Source organism: Tachypleus tridentatus, chromosome 9, assembly GCF_004210375.1.
Source record: "Tachypleus tridentatus isolate NWPU-2018 chromosome 9, ASM421037v1, whole genome shotgun sequence".
Lineage (NCBI taxonomy): Eukaryota > Metazoa > Arthropoda > Merostomata > Xiphosura > Limulidae > Tachypleus > Tachypleus tridentatus.
Window position 1 is genome coordinate 159,734,630 of NC_134833.1, and position 18,440 is coordinate 159,753,069.

An 18,440-nucleotide genomic window follows, 5' to 3' on the forward strand; every position below is an offset into this window, starting at 1 on the left:
TGCATATTTTTAGTTTTTGAACTGACAGTTCTCAGATCCAGCTTCAGATGTCAGAGTGGTGCTCCGTCAGCACAACACGATTCAATTGAATATAGTAACTTTCATTTTAATATAAAGCAATTCTTCCAAACGCAAAACGGTTCATTTAAACAAAACGTAAGCTAAATCGAAGACGACCTACCTCCACACAATAAGACCTCTTTAGATACAAAGAAATTACTTCAAACAAATATGATTCATCTAAATACAGAACAACCTGTGTAAATGTAGCTAACTTAAAGATAAAACATTTCATATTCTACGTATAGTACAAACAACTCCTGAATGTAATAAGATTCGACTAACAAAATAATATCGAGACACAATATAACACATTTAAACAGCTTATTTAAAGAACGGAAATTTCTGTAGCTTATTAAAAGTTTATATAAAATTAGCCAACTTAAGATCTGGAGTGAAATCCCAATACAAGAGTTTCGAGTTCAATATAATAAAGTTTCAGTTTGAATAAACACCCTATAGTAACACACCTTATAAATACAGGGTGTTTGGAAAGTCACTGTGCAGTTTTGTAATCATGTGTCTATTCAGTCTATTTCAAGCCAGCAACTGATAGCGGTGTTTAGAAACAAAATAAGAAGGATCCAAGCCTGTATTGATGTCAACGGGGGTCACTTTCAACATTGTTTAAAATTGTCATTCATATTTACCTCCTGTATTCTATATTGAAACATGTCTGTTAATATATATATAAGTGCACAGTGACTTTCCGAACACCCTGTATATGTTTTACAGCTAAAATTTATAACGATAAACTAACCACTTATTGATTTTCTTATTTTACTTTAATTAAAGTTTGAAGATGAATTGAATCACCCATTCAAACTATCTTCGAACTTTATCTCAAAATGGGTTCTTCATCAACAAATACTGTATTCTGTGGAACTTTGAGCATGTTTTCTTTTTGTTTCTAAATTACTGCTGTGAGGAACTACTAGGTTTGTGATCAACGTATTCAGGAGCTGCTGGTGTTGTGGTTGCCATGGTGAGGAGTTACTTGTGTTATGGTCGTAATTAAAAGTGTAGTGGTTGCCATGGTGAGGAGTTACTTGTCTTGTGGTCAAAGTATTTAGGAGCTGCTAGTGTTGTGGTTGCCATGACGAAGAGTTACTAGTTTTGTGGTCATAGTTAAAAGTGTTGTGGTTGCCATGACGAAGAGTTACTAGTTTTGTGGTCATAGTTAAAAGTGTTGTGGTTGCCATGGCGAAGAGTTACTAGTTTTGTGGTCATAGTTAAAAGTGTTGTGGCTGCCATGACGAAGAGTTACTAGTTTTATGGTCATAGTTAAAAGTGTCGTGGTTGCCATGACGAAGAGTTACTAGTTTTGTGGTCATAGTTAAACGAAGTGTTGTGGTTGCCATGACGAAGAGTTACTAGTTTTGTGGTCATAGTTAAAAGTGTTGTGGTTGCCATGACGAAGAGTTACTAGTTTTGTGGTCATAGTTAAAAGTGTTGTGGTTGCCATGACGAAGAGTTACTAGTTTTGTGGTCATAGTTAAAAGTGTTGTGGTTGCCATGGCGAGGAGTTACTAGGATTGTGGTCATAGTTAAAAGTGTTGTGGTTGCCATGACGAAGAGTTACTAGTTTTGTGGTCATAGTTAAAAGTGTTGTGGTTGCCATGACGAAGAGTTACTAGTTTTGTGGTCATAGTTAAAAGTGTTGTGGTTGCCATGGCGAGTTACTAGGATTGTGGTCATAGTTAAAAGTGTTGTGGTTGTCATGACGAAGAGTTACTAGTTTTGTGGCCATGACGGTTGCCAAGAAGTTACTAGTTTTGTGGTCATAGTTAAAAGTGTTGTGGTTGCCATGAGAAGAGTTACTAGGATTGTGGTCATAGTTAAAAGTGTTGTGGTTGTCATGACGAAGAGTTACTAGTTTTGTGGTCATAGTTAAAAGTGTTGTGGTTGCCATGACGAAGAGTTACTAGTTTTGTGGTCATAGTTAAAAGTGTTGTGGTTGCCATGACGAAGAGTTACTAGTTTTGTGGTCATAGTTAAAAGTGTTGTGGTTGCCATGGCGAGGAGTTACTAGGATTGTGGTCATAGTTAAAAGTGTTGTGGTTGCCATGACGAAGAGTTACTAGTTTTGTGGTCATAGTTAAAAGTGTTGTGGTTGCCATGGCGAGGAGTTACTAGGATTGTGGTCATAGTTAAAAGTGTTGTGGTTGCCATGACGAAGAGTTACTAGTTTTGTGGTCATAGTTAAAAGTGTTATGGTTGCCATGATGAGTTACCTATTCTATCCTACAAAAGGTTATACTGTCCCAGTAAATTACTAGGATTATGGTCATAGTTAAATTACCTGAATGTTATGGTTGCCATGTTATGAAAGATTACTTACCTGAATAAAGGCTTTCTTATTGTACTAAATGTTATACTAACCTGGTAAAGATTACATTACCTGAATAAAGTCTTTCTTATTGTACTAAATGTTATACTAACCTGGTAAAGATTACATTACCTGAATAAAGTCTTTCTTATTGTACTAAATGTTATACTAACCTGGTAAAGATTACATTACCTGAATAAAGTCTTTCTTATTGTATTGTTACTAACCTGGTAAAGATTACACTACCTGAATAAAGGCTTTCTTATTGTACTAAATGTTATACTAACCTGGTAAAGATTACATTACCTGAATAAAGGCTTTCTTATTGTACTAAATGTTATACTAACCTGGTAAAGATTACATTACCTGAATAAAGTCTTTCTTATTGTACTAAATGTTATACTAACCTGGTAAAGATTACATTACCTGAATAAAGGTTTTCTTATTGTACTAAATGTTATACTAACCTACTAAAGATTACATTACCTGAATAAAGGTTTTCTTATTGTACTAAATGTTATACTAACCTGGTAAAGATTACATTACCTGAATAAAGTCTTTCTTATTGTACTAAATGTTATACTAACCTGGTAAAGATTACATTACCTGAATAAAGTCTTTCTTATTGTACTAAATGTTATACTAACCTACTAAAGATTACATTACCTGAATAAAGTCTTTCTTATTGTACTAAATGTTATACTAACCTGGTAAAGATTACATTACCTGAATAAAGTCTTTCTTATTGTACTAAATGTTATACTAACCTGGTAAAGATTACATTACCTGAATAAAGTCTTTCTTATTGTACTAAATGTTATACTAACCTGGTAAAGATTACATTACCTGAATAAAGTCTTTCTTATTGTACTAAATGTTATACTAACCTGGTAAAGATTACATTACCTGAATAAAGGCTTTCTTATTGTACTAAATGTTATACTAACCTGGTAAAGATTACATTACCTGAATAAAGTCTTTCTTATTGTACTAAATGTTATACTAACCTGGTAAAGATTACATTACCTGAATAAAGTCTTTCTTATTGTACTAAATGTTATACTAACCTGGTAAAGATTACATTACCTGAATAAAGGCTTTCTTATTGTACTAAATGTTATACTAACCTGGTAAAGATTACATTACCTGAATAAAGTCTTTCTTATTGTACTAAATGTTATACTAACCTGGTAAAGATTACATTACCTGAATAAAGTCTTTCTTATTGTACTAAATGTTATACTAACCTGGTAAAGATTACATTACCTGAATAAAGTCTTTCTTATTGTACTAAATGTTATACTAACCTGGTAAAGATTACATTACCTGAATAAAGGCTTTCTTATTGTACTAAATGTTATACTAACCTGGTAAAGATTACATTACCCTAGTAAAGGCTGTTCTGTCCTGCTAAATATTTTATTATTTTAGTAAACATTATTTTATCCTTCTGAAATTTATACCACTTCGTTAAAGGTGACATTACTTCATTAAAGATTGTTTGTTGGATTTCGCACAGTTACTTAAGAGCTGTTTGTGCTATCCATGATTTTAGAGTGATATCGAAGAGAAAGACATCTTGTTGATATCATCTACCCATAACTTTTGGGACATTGTTTTCACAGTAAACAGCGCGTTTGACTGTCACTTTTATAACGCCTCCACAGTCGTAAAGTTCCGAGCGCGATATTTTATTGTTTGGCGGCAGTGGAACGCGAATTACGGAATCTGAGCTCCATGGAGTACAGCACCGTGTGTTAATAATCAGGAATTGTAGTCACAACGTGTTTCGCAAATATATCAGATCGTGCTTTTCTTAATGTACGTAAAGTTTGACGTAAAGAGTGTTAAATCTATCTCGTGTTTAATTTAGGCGAGTAAAATATTTACCAACCAGCAATTTAAATCCAAACAAAAAAACAAGTAACCCGTGGTGAGAAGAACACATATAGCCCATTGCACAGCTTTGTGCTCAAACACAAACAAAACATTCATTCTATAGGACCCTCTAGCGGCTCAGCGGTAAGTCTACAGACTTAGAACGTTAAAAAAAACAAACGGGTTTCGATACCATTGGTGGGCAGAACAATAACCAAACGTTGTGTAGCATGCATTTGAAGTGCCTTGTGTGTGTATTAGCTACAAGTGGATTAGTTGTTTTACGCCATATGTGGATGTGTTGCTTATACAGTTTGAATTATTGGAGTTGGGTAAATTCTCTTGTATCTTCTTGTAACCTAGTGACAAGTTTGAATCGCAAAGCATCACGGAAATATAGATATATATAGTACTTGTCATTACGTGGTGCCGCCTTCGTGCTTTGAACACCCCTAGTGATCAGTCATCTAGTTAAGAAAATAAAAATAAAGGCCAAAAGAGACATGTTTATTTCTTTGTTTTGCCGCGGTCCCTAATTATGAACTGCTGTTCAGAGAAAATGCTGCGCAAAGCTACACGAGGGCTATCTGCGGTAGCCGTCCCTAATTTTGCAGTGTAAGACTAGAGGGAAAGCAGCTAGTCATCACCACCCGCCGCCAACTCTTTTACCAACAAGAAGTGGGATTGACTGTTACATTATAACGCCCCAATGGCTGAAAGGGCAACCATGTTTAGTGTGACAGGAATTCGAACCCGCGAGCCTCAGATTACGAGTCCGAGTACCTTAACCACCAAGCTATGCCAGGCCTGAATGTTCTGTATAGAAAGATAACAAAGGACAGGAAGCAAAAGTCTTTGTCAGGAAAGCTGGTTACTGACAACACAATACGAAGTCGATGCTACCAGACTGATGAAACAAACAAACCACGTTACAAAACGAATCATTTTCACCAAATTAACTTTTAAATGTGCAGTTCTTTTCATATAAGTTACTACTTGCACAGACAAATGTGTTACTTAACATATTCACCGACGTTTGATTGAATATGGGTTCTTTGAGTGTTCTCAGAGTACTAGTTTAACTGTTACCACGAAAGATGACACTAACAGAGGATAAGAAAGACGGTTCAGTCGTTACCATATGAAATAAGCTGTTAAAGGAAAAGGTTTAGAAAGTTTTTCTTGCCATAAAATATTATAAAAGTTTTGTGTAATTCTCTACGAAACCAAATGTTTCCGATTCCTTTACTAAACCTAACGAAATGTGGATTAGGGATAGTAAAGTGAGTCTTACTAACCCTAACAGTGTGGGAATTAGCAACTGTTACTAAACCTAGCGAAGTGCGGATTAGGAAGAGTAAAGTGAGTCTTACTAACCCTAACAGTGTGGGAATTAGCGACTGTTACTAAACCTAACGAAGTGCGGATTAGGGATAGTAAAGTGAGTGTTACTAACCCAGCGATGTGTGGATTAGGGAGAGTAAAGTACCTGTTACTAACCCTAATGAAGTGGGAATTAGCAACTGTTACTAACCCTAACGAAGTGCAGATTAGGAATAGTAAAGCAACCGACAAGCTTTGTATCATTTTCAAAAGTCTAAATATATGTTAAGAGTTACGTGATGAAATAATGTTTTCATTTATACGATCATGAAATAAAAACAACTTGCCAAGGTTTTTCAATACAACAAAGGAAGAAAAACAAGAATAAACAAATAAATACGTTTTATTCAGTTGCAAGAAAATGCACATAGTCCAGTAACAGTAAACAAGTACGTGAAAAGTGATACATAAAAGCCAACAAATTCTTACACTTATATAATTTTCTCTAAATTTTTGTTTTACAACTATGAGTTTATTTTCAAATAGATTTAAGAAATCAAGCCATATTACGTATTTTACTTTTATCTTACTAGTTTGAAAACTTTCTTTGTAAACTTGAAGATGACCTGAGCAGGTCTGTTTTTTGAATGTCGCGCAAAGCTCCACAAGGGCTAGCCGTCCCTAATTTTGTAGTGTAAGACTAGAGGGAAGGCAGCTAGTCATCACCACTCACCGCCAACTCTTGGGCTGCTCTTTTCCCAACGAATAGTGCGACTGACTGTTACATATAAAGCTCCCACGGCTGAGCTGGTCGAAACGTTATTCTGTTCTTAATTTCAGTTAAAGTTTGGATACCCATACGAACTCTCTTTAAAATACATCTTCACTTCAAGTGAGTTTCTTGTCATCAGACGCAGATGGCCTAGCTCCTTTGTACCATAAAACACCAAACTAACCAACCAATCTTGTCATCATGAGATGCCCAGTAAGTTCATTTAATGTTTACCATGTTAATTTTGTGGATCAGTCGTTGAATATAATTTAGATAATTTAGATCTAGTTAAAAACATCTCAGATGTGGAAAAAAAAACTTCGGCCCAAAAAAACAACAACAAAAGAAGCACGTGACTTAAAGGAAATCAGAATTGGCGCACAAAGTAAACCAGTAGCTGTATTTACATAGCGTTCATAACTTTTAAACCGAATATTCGTTTATTATTAGCCAGGCTGCATTTTTTGTTGAACTTGGGCGGGTGATTGCAAATTAAGCCTAGCTAACGAATGAACAAATATTTGCTCATCAATGCTATAAGTGTACCCTAATTTTTCAATTTAATTTCTATGCTCAATGTTTGTTGACCGCACCACTAGTTCACATCTGAAGTGTTTTTGATTAGATATCATGCTTTTTGTGTCAGTACATACCAACAAACCACAGCAAAAAAGTAATGCTTGGTAGTAACAAACATTAGCTTTATGATTGCGACATTATCATTTATAACAGACTTTTGCTTTAAAGAACCAATCAGATTCTTTGAGATATAGGTGGTGCTTGTTCCTATCTAAGACAGTATTTGGTTTGTTTGAATTTCGGGCAAAACTACCCGAGGGCTATCTGCGCTAGCTGTCTCTAATTTAGCGGTGTAAAACTAGAGGGAAGGCAGCTAGTCATCAACACCTACCGCCAACCTTTGGACTGCTCTTTTATCAACGAATAGTGGGATTGATCGTCACAATTTAACGCCCCCTACGACTGAAGGGACATGTTTGGTGTGACAGGGATTCGAACCTGCGACCCTCAAACTACGAGTCGAGTGGGCCTTAATCACAAGTCTGTGTCGAGCCCCTTTACAGTAACCCCATGGAAGTTAGAATAACAGCTCATTGTTACGATCTGCGTGCAATGTGTACAACCGTATAAAGCATTCTTATTTACGCTGTTTAAGCTAATATCACTTGCCGCTAAACGGCCTTTACTTAGTAGATTTTCATAAAATTTATCATATTTTTGTTTAAAAGTTGCCATTTAACAATACCTGTCCACGTGCATGATCGTTTAGAAAACATGATGTAGAAATTGATAATTTAATTTGCTTGGCCTAACCAATTCTTATGTATTTGCAAGCACTTTCATGGCCCGGCATGGTCGGGTGGGTTAAGGCGTTTGATAATCTGAGGGTCGCGGGTTTGAATCTCCGCCGCACCAAACATGCTCGCCCGTGGGAGCGTTATAATGTGACAGTTAATCCCACTGTTCGTTGGTAAAAGAGTAGCCCAAGAGTCGGCGGTGGGTGGTGATGACTAGCTGCCTTCCTTCAAGTCTAACACTGCTAAATTAGAGACGGCTAGCACAGATAGCCCTCGAGTAGCTTTGTGCGAAATTCAAAACAAACAGTCGAATAGCTTCGGCCGTCTGTAATTGAACTGACAAAATACGGAAAGCAGGTGAAGTGAAACATTTTAGGCTGCGAGCTCACGTTATTTTTTGCGTAGGCGTGCACGAAGGTTTGGTAAAAAAACTGAGCGGTTTTTGTTGAATAACATTGGACATGTAGTTTATATTTACACCAAATGAGACTCCTAATTGGATGTTTTAAAGATCTGTCAATACACCAAATCAGTGTATTTCTACCAAATAAAATTACCGTTCGTTTTCTGCAAAAACGAAAAATAGGAAGAAATTGAATAAAACAATGGCTATTTTATATATCGTTCATTTTTTCATTACTGAATTTCCTTGGAATGTTTATATGTGAAGTTAGGGTTCAGTAGAACACTTCCACTGAAAATACGTGGTAGTTTGTATTAACACGGTCAGAGCTACAGCAGGTGGGAAATCACGACAGCCGTGGGGGCGTTATAATGGCACGATCAATCCCACTATTCGTTGGTAAAAGGCTCGCCCAAGAGTTGGCTGTGGGTGGTCATGACTAGCTACCTTCCCTCTAGTCTTACACTGCTAAATTAGGGACGACCAGCGCGGATAGCCCTCGAGTAGCTTTGCGCGACATTCAAAACAAACCAAACCCTAACCGCCATGTTTTATGGTACATATACAAACGTGTAAAGACGTACTTTAAAATAATCTCGCTACATTAAATGTTTTATCAAATCTGGTAAACCTAAAAAGTCGAAAACAGATTGATAAAACACTGATAAAAGAAATCAATAGTGTCTCGTACAGATCCATTTGTTGCCCTTTGAACATAATTGTACTTATCGCAGTGTTAAACTACGATACATCATGTCACTGTACGACCACCAACCTTGTTTGGTGTGATGTTCTGTATATCTACCATTGTTAAGCGAGGAGAGATTATAATTTATTGTGAACAATTACTAACATTGAAAGATACGAGTGGTGTCATTTCAAAAAATAATGACCTTTGAGTTTCAGTAAGATAAATCGATGTGTTTCAGTCATGGTCAATGTGGGATGTAAAGACATTAACTGAACGTCACATAAAGACATTAACTGAACGTCACAAATACAGGTGGTACACCAAGGAGAATCGCCCACCGTGAACACGACCATAACACTCGGGGAGAAATTTTCACTATAACCAAACATAACATTGCGAATAATATGAACTGTGACTACAACTATAAACATGATACTTGTTAACCCTATTCTCTGATCATAATGTAATCCGACAAAAATAGTCAACTCTTAATTGACAATGGCTGAAATCAAAGTAGGCTGGAAGTCGTTTTCGTACCTCACTCTTTACTTAAAGCAAAGTTAAATATCACAGACACGTGCTGGGTGTAATAAGTTTTTAGAGCGTACTTGAGAAAGCTATGCTTTATCAAGATAATATAATGATGCATAAACACGTTCCTATACAGCCATATTTAGCTATTTTTATAAGGAATCGTGGGCGGTAGGAAGTGTACCAGCCATACGCACGTCATATTACACCATAAAACTCCCCTGGGCCGTGCAACGGTACACGTGGACCCTCACATTACTTCTCAGCTTCTTGAGAACTTGACGTCACGCGAGTATGTACTTTAAGCATGTAATTAATTATCTTATAATTATTACATTGTATGTAAAACTGGTTTTAACAGAGATTTTGTTTTAATCTATGACAGTTCTTTTGTGTCACAATTCTGAAACTCGCATGCGAGGTTACAGTAGGAACACTTTCCTTGTAGTACAAATTCTTTAAGTGGCGCTTGTTACAAAAATATGTTCCAGCAACGAATTTATATTGTTGATACAATGGAGTTAGAAACTACACATGTATCGTGAACAATACAATACTGATAACACTGTATTGTAATGATACAAAGTCAGATTGAACCGTTATTATAAAGAAATGTTCGATTAGATAATCACGTGTTTAGAACTATTAAGAATAATCTAAGTTAATTTAGAGTTTTTCTTGTCTTTAATGGACAGCGAAATCCCTGAACGCATCTTCGAATTTGTAAACAGTATTGTGGATATTTTCCAGGAACTCGGAGATTTGATTTACTAATGCGATTCATAAAATAACATTTATGTCGGCACTGACCAAAATATGAAATGTTTCAGTTACAAATTTATTCTTTTAAAACTTGTAATTACGATAAGATTACGGTGGTCGGATACAAATCTTCGTGATTTGATAACTCAAGTGTAATTATTAACAAATGATAATTACTGACTAGTACGTATATTGTTCTAAGTTTTTAAATGACAATCTGCTGTCCTCTTTAGAGAACGTTGGAGAAGTGCTACTTCTGCGTTGATTGGGATTCGATCGCGGGTCCTCTTATTTTATAACTTTCTAGAGTATAATATATATATATGTAAACACGACTAGTTTGGGTTGAGAAAATTTTTTACGTAGAGGAGCGAACAACGTTTCGACCTTCTTCGGTCATAGTCAGGTTCACAAAGAAAGGAAGAGGTAACTGACCGGAAGCTGACCTAGAATCTTAAGGTTATAAAGATTCGAACTTGCTATTCTGTCACTGTGAGGGGATTTCAGCATTCATTATAACTAGATGGAACATAAACCTGAGCAGTAAGACTTGGTGTGGATCGCCTTAGCTTGTGGGTCACAACATTTAGTAAGAATGTACGTGAGAGTGGTACAATAAACAACGTTCGGTAAGACCTGGGCTACGGAGTAGGGGTGATATGATTTTTAGCTAACGCTTAGGGTGTACTAAAGTTGCCATAATATGTTATTTAATTGTTTGTTTGCGTGCTAACTGTCGCACAAGGCTGATAGTTAGCATCACTTACCGCCAATTATTAACAAGCCAAATGGCGAGATGTGACCGTCACTCTCTTAATGTGGCCCCACTTCAAACAGTGGAGCGTGATTTAAAAAAAAAACTTTTTTGTGGTAAAGGGATACGAACCATGCAACTTCAAATTCAAATTCCAGCATGGTAACCACTGGGTTTGGTTTGAATTTTGTGCAATGTTGCACAAAGGCCATCTGCGCCCTAAGTTAGGAGAGGCAGCACCCACTGCCAATAGTGCAACTGATGCTCACTCTATAACGTCCTCACAGCAGGAACGTTGAGCATTTGATTCAAACCCACTACCCTATAAGGCACACAATGACATAAAGTAGACACACACCTAACCCTCACATATTTAAAGGCTAATAACAAAATTATTGTGTTTTGGAAGAGTTTAATACAAAACTACGAGTTCATGATAATAGCTGTGTAATCCATATTATTTCTGTGGTTTGATACCTCATGAACACACTATAATGACAACATTAATACAAGACTTTTATTAATTTCTTTAATAAACTGCATAAGTACATTTAGACAACTGATAGCAAATATTTTGATTTTTTCTTAGGCAACATTTCAATAATAAAAGCAAATTGACATATAATAGTGTGAGCATTGCAGTAACAACAACAAGGAAAGTAGTCAACACATATAAACATGTCAATTATGTTCCAGTACTCACTAACAAGAAGGTTAGTGTAACTGATATATTTTATGGAAATTTGTTTTATAATATAAAGCCCAACAAAAATAATATAACATATGTATTATTTATCGTACTATCATTATTCATTGTCCTCTATCAGCACTTGTAAGCAACACTACCAAAATAACTTAAGTCAAATATTGGGTTATGGATAATAATTTGGGTTTTGTGAACCTCATGATGATTATATTAACAGTGTTCAAATCTTTCATTCAGGTTATCCATGATCTATATAGTTGTACATTCTACAGTTATTGGTTATGAGTGGTAAATAACTTCTTTTAAACTTTAGTGTTAATTTTAACACTGTTTTATAGGCATCTTTTGCTACTGCTTTCAAATGGGCAGAAATTTATATTAAGGTCTCTAAAGTATTTATAATGTGGTTTTTATACTTTGAAAGAAAATTTTACTTGTTTTGAATCTCATGCAAAGCTCCCTGAACACTAGCTGTCCCTAATTTAGGAGCAAAAGACAGAAGGCAGCTAGTCATCATAACTACTTGGGCTATTCATTTATCCATGGATAGTGGGACTAATCATCACATTATAATTCCCTAAATGGCTGAAAGGGCAAGCATGTTTCATAGGACAGGGATTCAAACCTTTGACCCTCAGGTTGCGAGTCGAGTATCATAACCACATGGCTATGCAGGGCTCTCTAGCACAGAGGAAAATAACTGACTACCTGTGCTATACCTACACATCTGGCATAGCTCCTCAATATATTTTAAATGTATAGCCTAGACTTACTGCTGACCCATGGAAAGACTGCATCTTATCCTCAATATATTTTAAATGTATAGCCTAGACTTACTGCTGACCCATGGAAAGACTGCATCTTATATCAAAGAGTAAATTTGGAAATTGCTTCACTTCCACCTTATAATAATGAGTGTAGTAATAGCTGTTTCAAATACTTCAATTTTATTTGAGTTAGAATATCTGTTAGGGACCAAACCCACTACTCTTAGTGCAGGGTGAAAGTTGGATTATTTGGGTTGAGTTTTCACACAAAGCTACTAATTTTAAAAGAAACAGACCAGAGAGAGGAAAGCTTGTCCACACTACCTGTCACCAACTCTTTGAATAGTAGGATTTGACTATCTTCTTTCTTCAATAGATGTAGTTTGCATGTGAGTATCTATGTATGTAACCAAAACTCCTGCACCAGCTCTAGAGGGCAATTTTTGCAATATTTATACATTTAACTCGCAGTAAATGGAAGAAAGCTCTTTCAAACTGGTTTTTTTTGGTGAATTTTGCAAAACCCTGCACCTCAGATGTGATTTCAATCTTGCATTTTGTTTTCTTGTTACATGAAACAATCCATAAATGAATACAGTATTTAAAATAAGGTTGTGTAGACAAACTGATGGAGTATTAACTGTCCTTTCTGTGAATAACCTATACAAACATTTAAAACTTTTACTTTTAGGCTTAATGGTCATGAAGAATATTACTTATGACAATGTACATAGTGTACACCAACAGTCAGAGTTGCACTGGCTACAGTAGTTACGTTATTACTTATGACAATGTACATAGTGTACACCAACAGTCAGAGTTGCACTGGCTACAGTAGTTACGTTATTACTTATGACAATGTACATAGTGTACACCAACAGTCAGAGTTGCACTGGCTACAGTAGTTACGTTATTACTTATGACAATGAACATAGTGTACACCAACAGTCAGAGTTGCACTGGCTACAGTAGTTACGTCATTACTTATGACAATGTACATAGTGTACACCAACAGTCAGAGTTGCACTGGCTACAGTAGTTACGTTATTACTTATGACAATGTACATAGTGTACACCAACAGTCAGAGTTGCACTGGCTACAGTAGTTACGTCATTACTTATGACAATGTACATAGTGTACACCAACAGTCAGAGTTGCACTGGCTACAGTAGTTACGTTATTACTTATGACAATGTACATAGTGTACACCAACAGTCAGAGTTGCACTGGCTACAGTAGTTACGTCATTACTTATGACAATGTACATAGTGTACACCAACAGTCAGAGTTGCACTGGCTACAGTAGTTACGTTATTACTTATGACAATGTACATAGTGTACACCAACAGTCAGAGTTGCACTGGCTACAGTAGTTACGTTATTACTTATGACAATGTACATAGTGTACACCAACAGTCAGAGTTGCACTGGCTACAGTAGTTACGTTATTACTTATGACAATGAACATAGTGTACACCAACAGTCAGAGTTGCACTGGCTACAGTAGTTACGTCATTACTTATGACAATGTACATAGTGTACACCAACAGTCAGAGTTGCACTGGCTACAGTAGTTACGTTATTACTTATGACAATGTACATAGTGTACACCAACAGTCAGAGTTGCACTGGCTACAGTAGTTACGTCATTACTTATGACAATGTACATAGTGTACACCAACAGTCAGAGTTGCACTGGCTACAGTAGTTACGTTATTACTTATGACAATGTACATAGTGTACACCAACAGTCAGAGTTGCACTGGCTACAGTAGTTACGTCATTACTTATGACAATGTACATAGTGTACACCAACAGTCAGAGTTGCACTGGCTACAGTAGTTACGTTATTACTTATGACAATGTACATAGTGTACACCAACAGTCAGAGTTGCACTGGCTACAGTAGTTACGTTATTACTTATGACAATGTACATAGTGTACACCAACAGTCAGAGTTGCACTGGCTACAGTAGTTACATATTTTAGTTAAAGCCCTTTTTATCACCACTCATTAATATGAGTGAATCTTGTATAATCACACTTAGGTGAAACATAAGTGATGAATTAAAAATGTGAAAACAAAAAACTTCCAGAAACAACAATTATTGAAAATTAAAAAAAAACAAAACATTGTGTACTTCGAATCAAACAAAACTGGTAAAGCAGTGCTTCCCAGTAAGATAAGTTTTTTGTAAGATAATACATATAAACCACAAAATTAACATTCTGTCTAACAGTCCTTGCTTCTGGCTCATGCTTAACTTAAACTATTATAAAAGCATTTATTTTCATCACAAGGAACAAGAAACTTACAGCCATATTACAAAAAAACCAATTCAACATTTGAATGAGAACATCATACAACAACTTAGAACTTGTTCTTTCATTAGCATCTTCAGAGATAAAGAACCCTCTTCCAATGACAGGTTTATTTTCATACAAGCAATACAAAACAAAATGTTTTAATTCTTCATTATTGGGCATTTGGGGCAAGTAAAATATGGGAATACTCCTGCATGGTAGCTCAAACCTCTAACCACAGTGCCTTAGGAAAGACCTGTATGTGGTCATGGCAATGAGAATTTTCATGAAATGGTTTAGTGGCACAGTTGTTATATGCGAGTACTTCTACTGTAAGGACATTTTACCAGTTTAGCTGGCTTTAAATTGCACTCCATATATATTTATGTAATCCATTTCTTGTCACATGTAACAACACTTTATATTCATTATATAATATATGCTAATACAAAGCCTTTTACTTATTTTTTCTGACTGGAATTTAAACTCAAGACAACAAAATGCATCTTGTACAATAATTTGGAATGCCATAACAAAGTAAAAGTAATTTACACCCAAGGATACTGACAACCAGATGAAGTTATACTTACAGATTTCTTTCAGTTTTAAAGAACACCCTCTGAGTCTTCCTACCATCTAGTAGATGAAGTTACTTATGTTGCAACAAGATAGAACCGGACATTGACTGAAAATTTTCTAATGGTTGAAATATTCCATTATTATATGTAATTCATTATACAAACAATTCCATTGGAATTTTTAAGAAAGAAAGTACAAGAACCAAGCTATATATGGACAGAGCAAGAGATAGAAAACAAAAAGGAACCACAAATTTATATTGTCCATAAAAGTTTCCCTTGTAACTATGGTAATTTGTAACAGATGTGCAACAACTAAGACATTCCTTATTTACTGTGTTGACAACTATTTTCTCAAGTTACTTGTGAACAAATGGCAGGAAAACCTGGCTCTGTCACAATTACACGCCTGATTGTAGTCATTACTCAACTAAATCCAATATTCTTAAATGTTAAAAAAATCCTTTTACATCCTTGTGATCCTCATCTATTTCCATGTCATAGAATGCAGGTCGAACAGGTAAGCTAGGAATGGTTTGAAGCTGGTAAAGAAAACAAAAACAAAAGAATTAGGCCAATTCTATCAGTAATTGTTAAAAACGTTGTATAGTACAATTCTGGACAAACACTGGCCAGCAAGAACCCACAAGTATATGGCTATTAACTGTACAATAATTACAATGAAAAACAAAGTTTGTGAGTGAATTGTGATTACATAACTCCTAGTAGCTAATTTTATATCTGATCAAGCAGTAGAGAATTCTAATTACATTCATGTTATGTCAAACAAATATGAGCAAAGAATCACAGCAGGTCATCAGAAAATTAGTTAATATGTTATGAACATTAACTTTAAAACAATCTTGGATACTCCGTAAAAGTATGTTTTACATATAGAGTTGGGAATTAAAACTATTATAAAGTGAAAAAAGAATAAATCAAATCATTCTTCAAAGGGTAGAGCACGTGAAATAATTTTGTAAACTTTATTTAGTTATCAATATAAAAATTCTCATACTTTCAGTCTTAACAACTGTAGGTGAAATAGGTTCTGTGGAATGACCTTTTCAGAGTTGACAGAAAACGCCATCTTTAAGTTACTTTGTGAGAAGTTCAAAACAGGTAGTGGAACCCTCAATAATTGTCAACAGTTACATGTACTTCACAGACTTCTGTATTTTTAGAAGTATAATTCAAAGGGGAGGTGGGAAGAATTCCTAATAAATACTAATACACCATGGAATGTGGCAGACCAAGTTGTTCTATCTAAATACCACTACAGCAATAGCCATGACATTGCTGATAAGTAACAAATACAGAGTAACTGCTCCTTCACCTTTTACAGGTGATCAATCTTGTATACCAGGGATACATACAGGATCCCACAATACTTGGATGAAAAATTTCCAGGATAATTATTGAACTTTCAACAATGTTTTCAGGAAATTAAAGAATTTCTAGCATAGAACCAACAATGATTTAAAAATACACACTTTTGTTATCAATTAGAAGATTAGGAATAGATCATTACAAGCATTTATCATGGTTGTACCAAATACTTATCAGAACAATGAATACAATCAGATGCTAACTAGAACCTTCTGTCATAAACACATCTAGACCACGATATCACATTGTAAATCTGCTAATCTCTATCTTATATTAACACACGTTTTACATCTCTGCATGATGGTTTAAAATGGTTAAAACATACTTAAAGAATTAGCCATTAATGGAAGTTATTTGAAACAATAAAAAAACACTATGTAATAAAATTTTTACTTTTTCTTGTTCCTGGACAGAAAGTGTTGTTTCTCAATTACTTATGATTAAAGTAAATGAAAAAGACTTATTTTTCTCTTCAAACTTTGCTTTTGTGACCTGGGAGGGTATAAGGAAAACATGATAGGAGACTATATTTGTGGACTGATACATGAAAGTGATTTACATTACAGTCACAAATCTCGAAAACCTACTCACTTTTAAACATTTTTGTATAACTTTAGTATAAATACATGTAAATATTGATTCATATGTTGTTTTATTCAGACCTTATGTAAATGAAAATGTGCAAATTTGCCCATTTTTACATATAAAATAGATTAATTTCTAAATTTCATTATCCAAGTCAGAAAAGCAAAGTTTGAAGGGAATTATGGCCATTTTCTGTACTTTTAGAACATAAGCAATTAAGAAATAACGTATACCATCCAGGAACAAAATTGTGTTATAGTGTAATTGACAAAAGTAATCCAGTTTCTACTTATAACAGAACAAACGTTTTAGTCATAAACATAACAGGTTAAATAAGTACAAATGATATGCAAGTTAGATAATTCCTATACTAAGCTATAATTTCAATTTCCCAAGTAGTTTACAACATACTAACAAAAGAAGTGGTTTAAACCTGCCTAACACTGAAGCGAAGCTGTCAATATATCACTGAAATATAATTGATTCTATAACCATCAACGTTCTAACACTAAACAATACTTTAGAGAGACACTTTAGGAGTGCTTGTGTAGAGTTACTACATTGTCCAGAACACGAGCATAAATCTACTAACATTTAATTATAGCATAATTACCATTGTATGGCACTTTGTGATTGGACCAAGCTGTACATAGTTGATAGCATACGTTTTATTACGTGAAAACAGTACAAAATGTTTTAAGGTAAGTTAAGCAATTGATATATAGGTAATAATGTTTTTAGTAAACTCAAGAACATAAAACTACAAAGTACACATTTTTAAAATGTTATTTCCCAACCTCCTATACAGGTTTTCCACTTTCAACCACAACATTAGTTTCAGTGGTAGTGGTCAATGGTCAGTGTGGTTTGTTTTTCTTAAGCTGACTTACCTTTCCGACCCAAGGATAAATGAACCCTGCTCCAACGCTGGCTCCTACGTCTGTGATAGACAGTGTGAATCCAGAAGGTGCACCTTTGATGGTAGGATCACCTGTCAGTGACAAATGAGTCTTGGCCATACATACGGGAAGGTCATTCAGACCCTAAAACATGCAAGTGTTAATAAAATTAATTAATTAATTAATATTTATCAGCAAATAAAGAACAATAATCAAATTTACTCTCACTGATGATTTCTTATCCATAAATTAATTGAAACTATCTTCAATATGGCTAGACTTGCCATTAACAACAATGTATCCAACTGATGATATAATATACATTATGTTTTAATTTCTCTGGTGTACTGATATATGGCAGTGGACATCTCTAATCAGATTTTTTTAAATTC

At 35.0% G+C, this 18,440-nt stretch overlaps 1 protein-coding gene and 1 long non-coding RNA gene across 8 annotated transcripts in view; one reads left to right on the forward strand and one right to left on the reverse strand.

Annotated features, from left to right (window-relative positions):
- LOC143226806 (uncharacterized) overlaps positions 1 to 18,440 on the forward strand; it is a 95,826-nt gene that overhangs the window by 44,031 nt on the left and 33,355 nt on the right. The window contains exon 3 of one of the 5 annotated variants that reach the window (XR_013014750.1): positions 17,958 to 18,079. The exons of the other annotated variants lie outside the window; for them this stretch is intronic. This is a non-coding gene — a long non-coding RNA (uncharacterized LOC143226806). Of the gene's footprint in view, positions 1 to 17,957; positions 18,080 to 18,440 lie in introns of those variants that run through there. 5 annotated transcript variants of the gene reach the window in all.
- The window catches only part of LOC143226804 (C-1-tetrahydrofolate synthase, cytoplasmic-like), a 49,783-nt gene continuing 42,671 nt past the window's right edge, over positions 11,329 to 18,440 (reverse strand). For 2 of the 3 annotated variants that reach the window (XM_076458237.1, XM_076458236.1), the window contains 2 exons: positions 18,040 to 18,192; positions 11,329 to 15,717 (listed from right to left, as the gene is read on the reverse strand). In XM_076458237.1, the coding sequence (XP_076314352.1) occupies positions 15,628 to 15,717; positions 18,040 to 18,192 (243 nt within the window). In that variant the 3' untranslated portion in view covers positions 11,329 to 15,627. The remainder of the gene's footprint in view (positions 15,718 to 18,039; positions 18,193 to 18,440) is intronic. The other variant, XR_013014743.1, reaches the window with a different exon arrangement.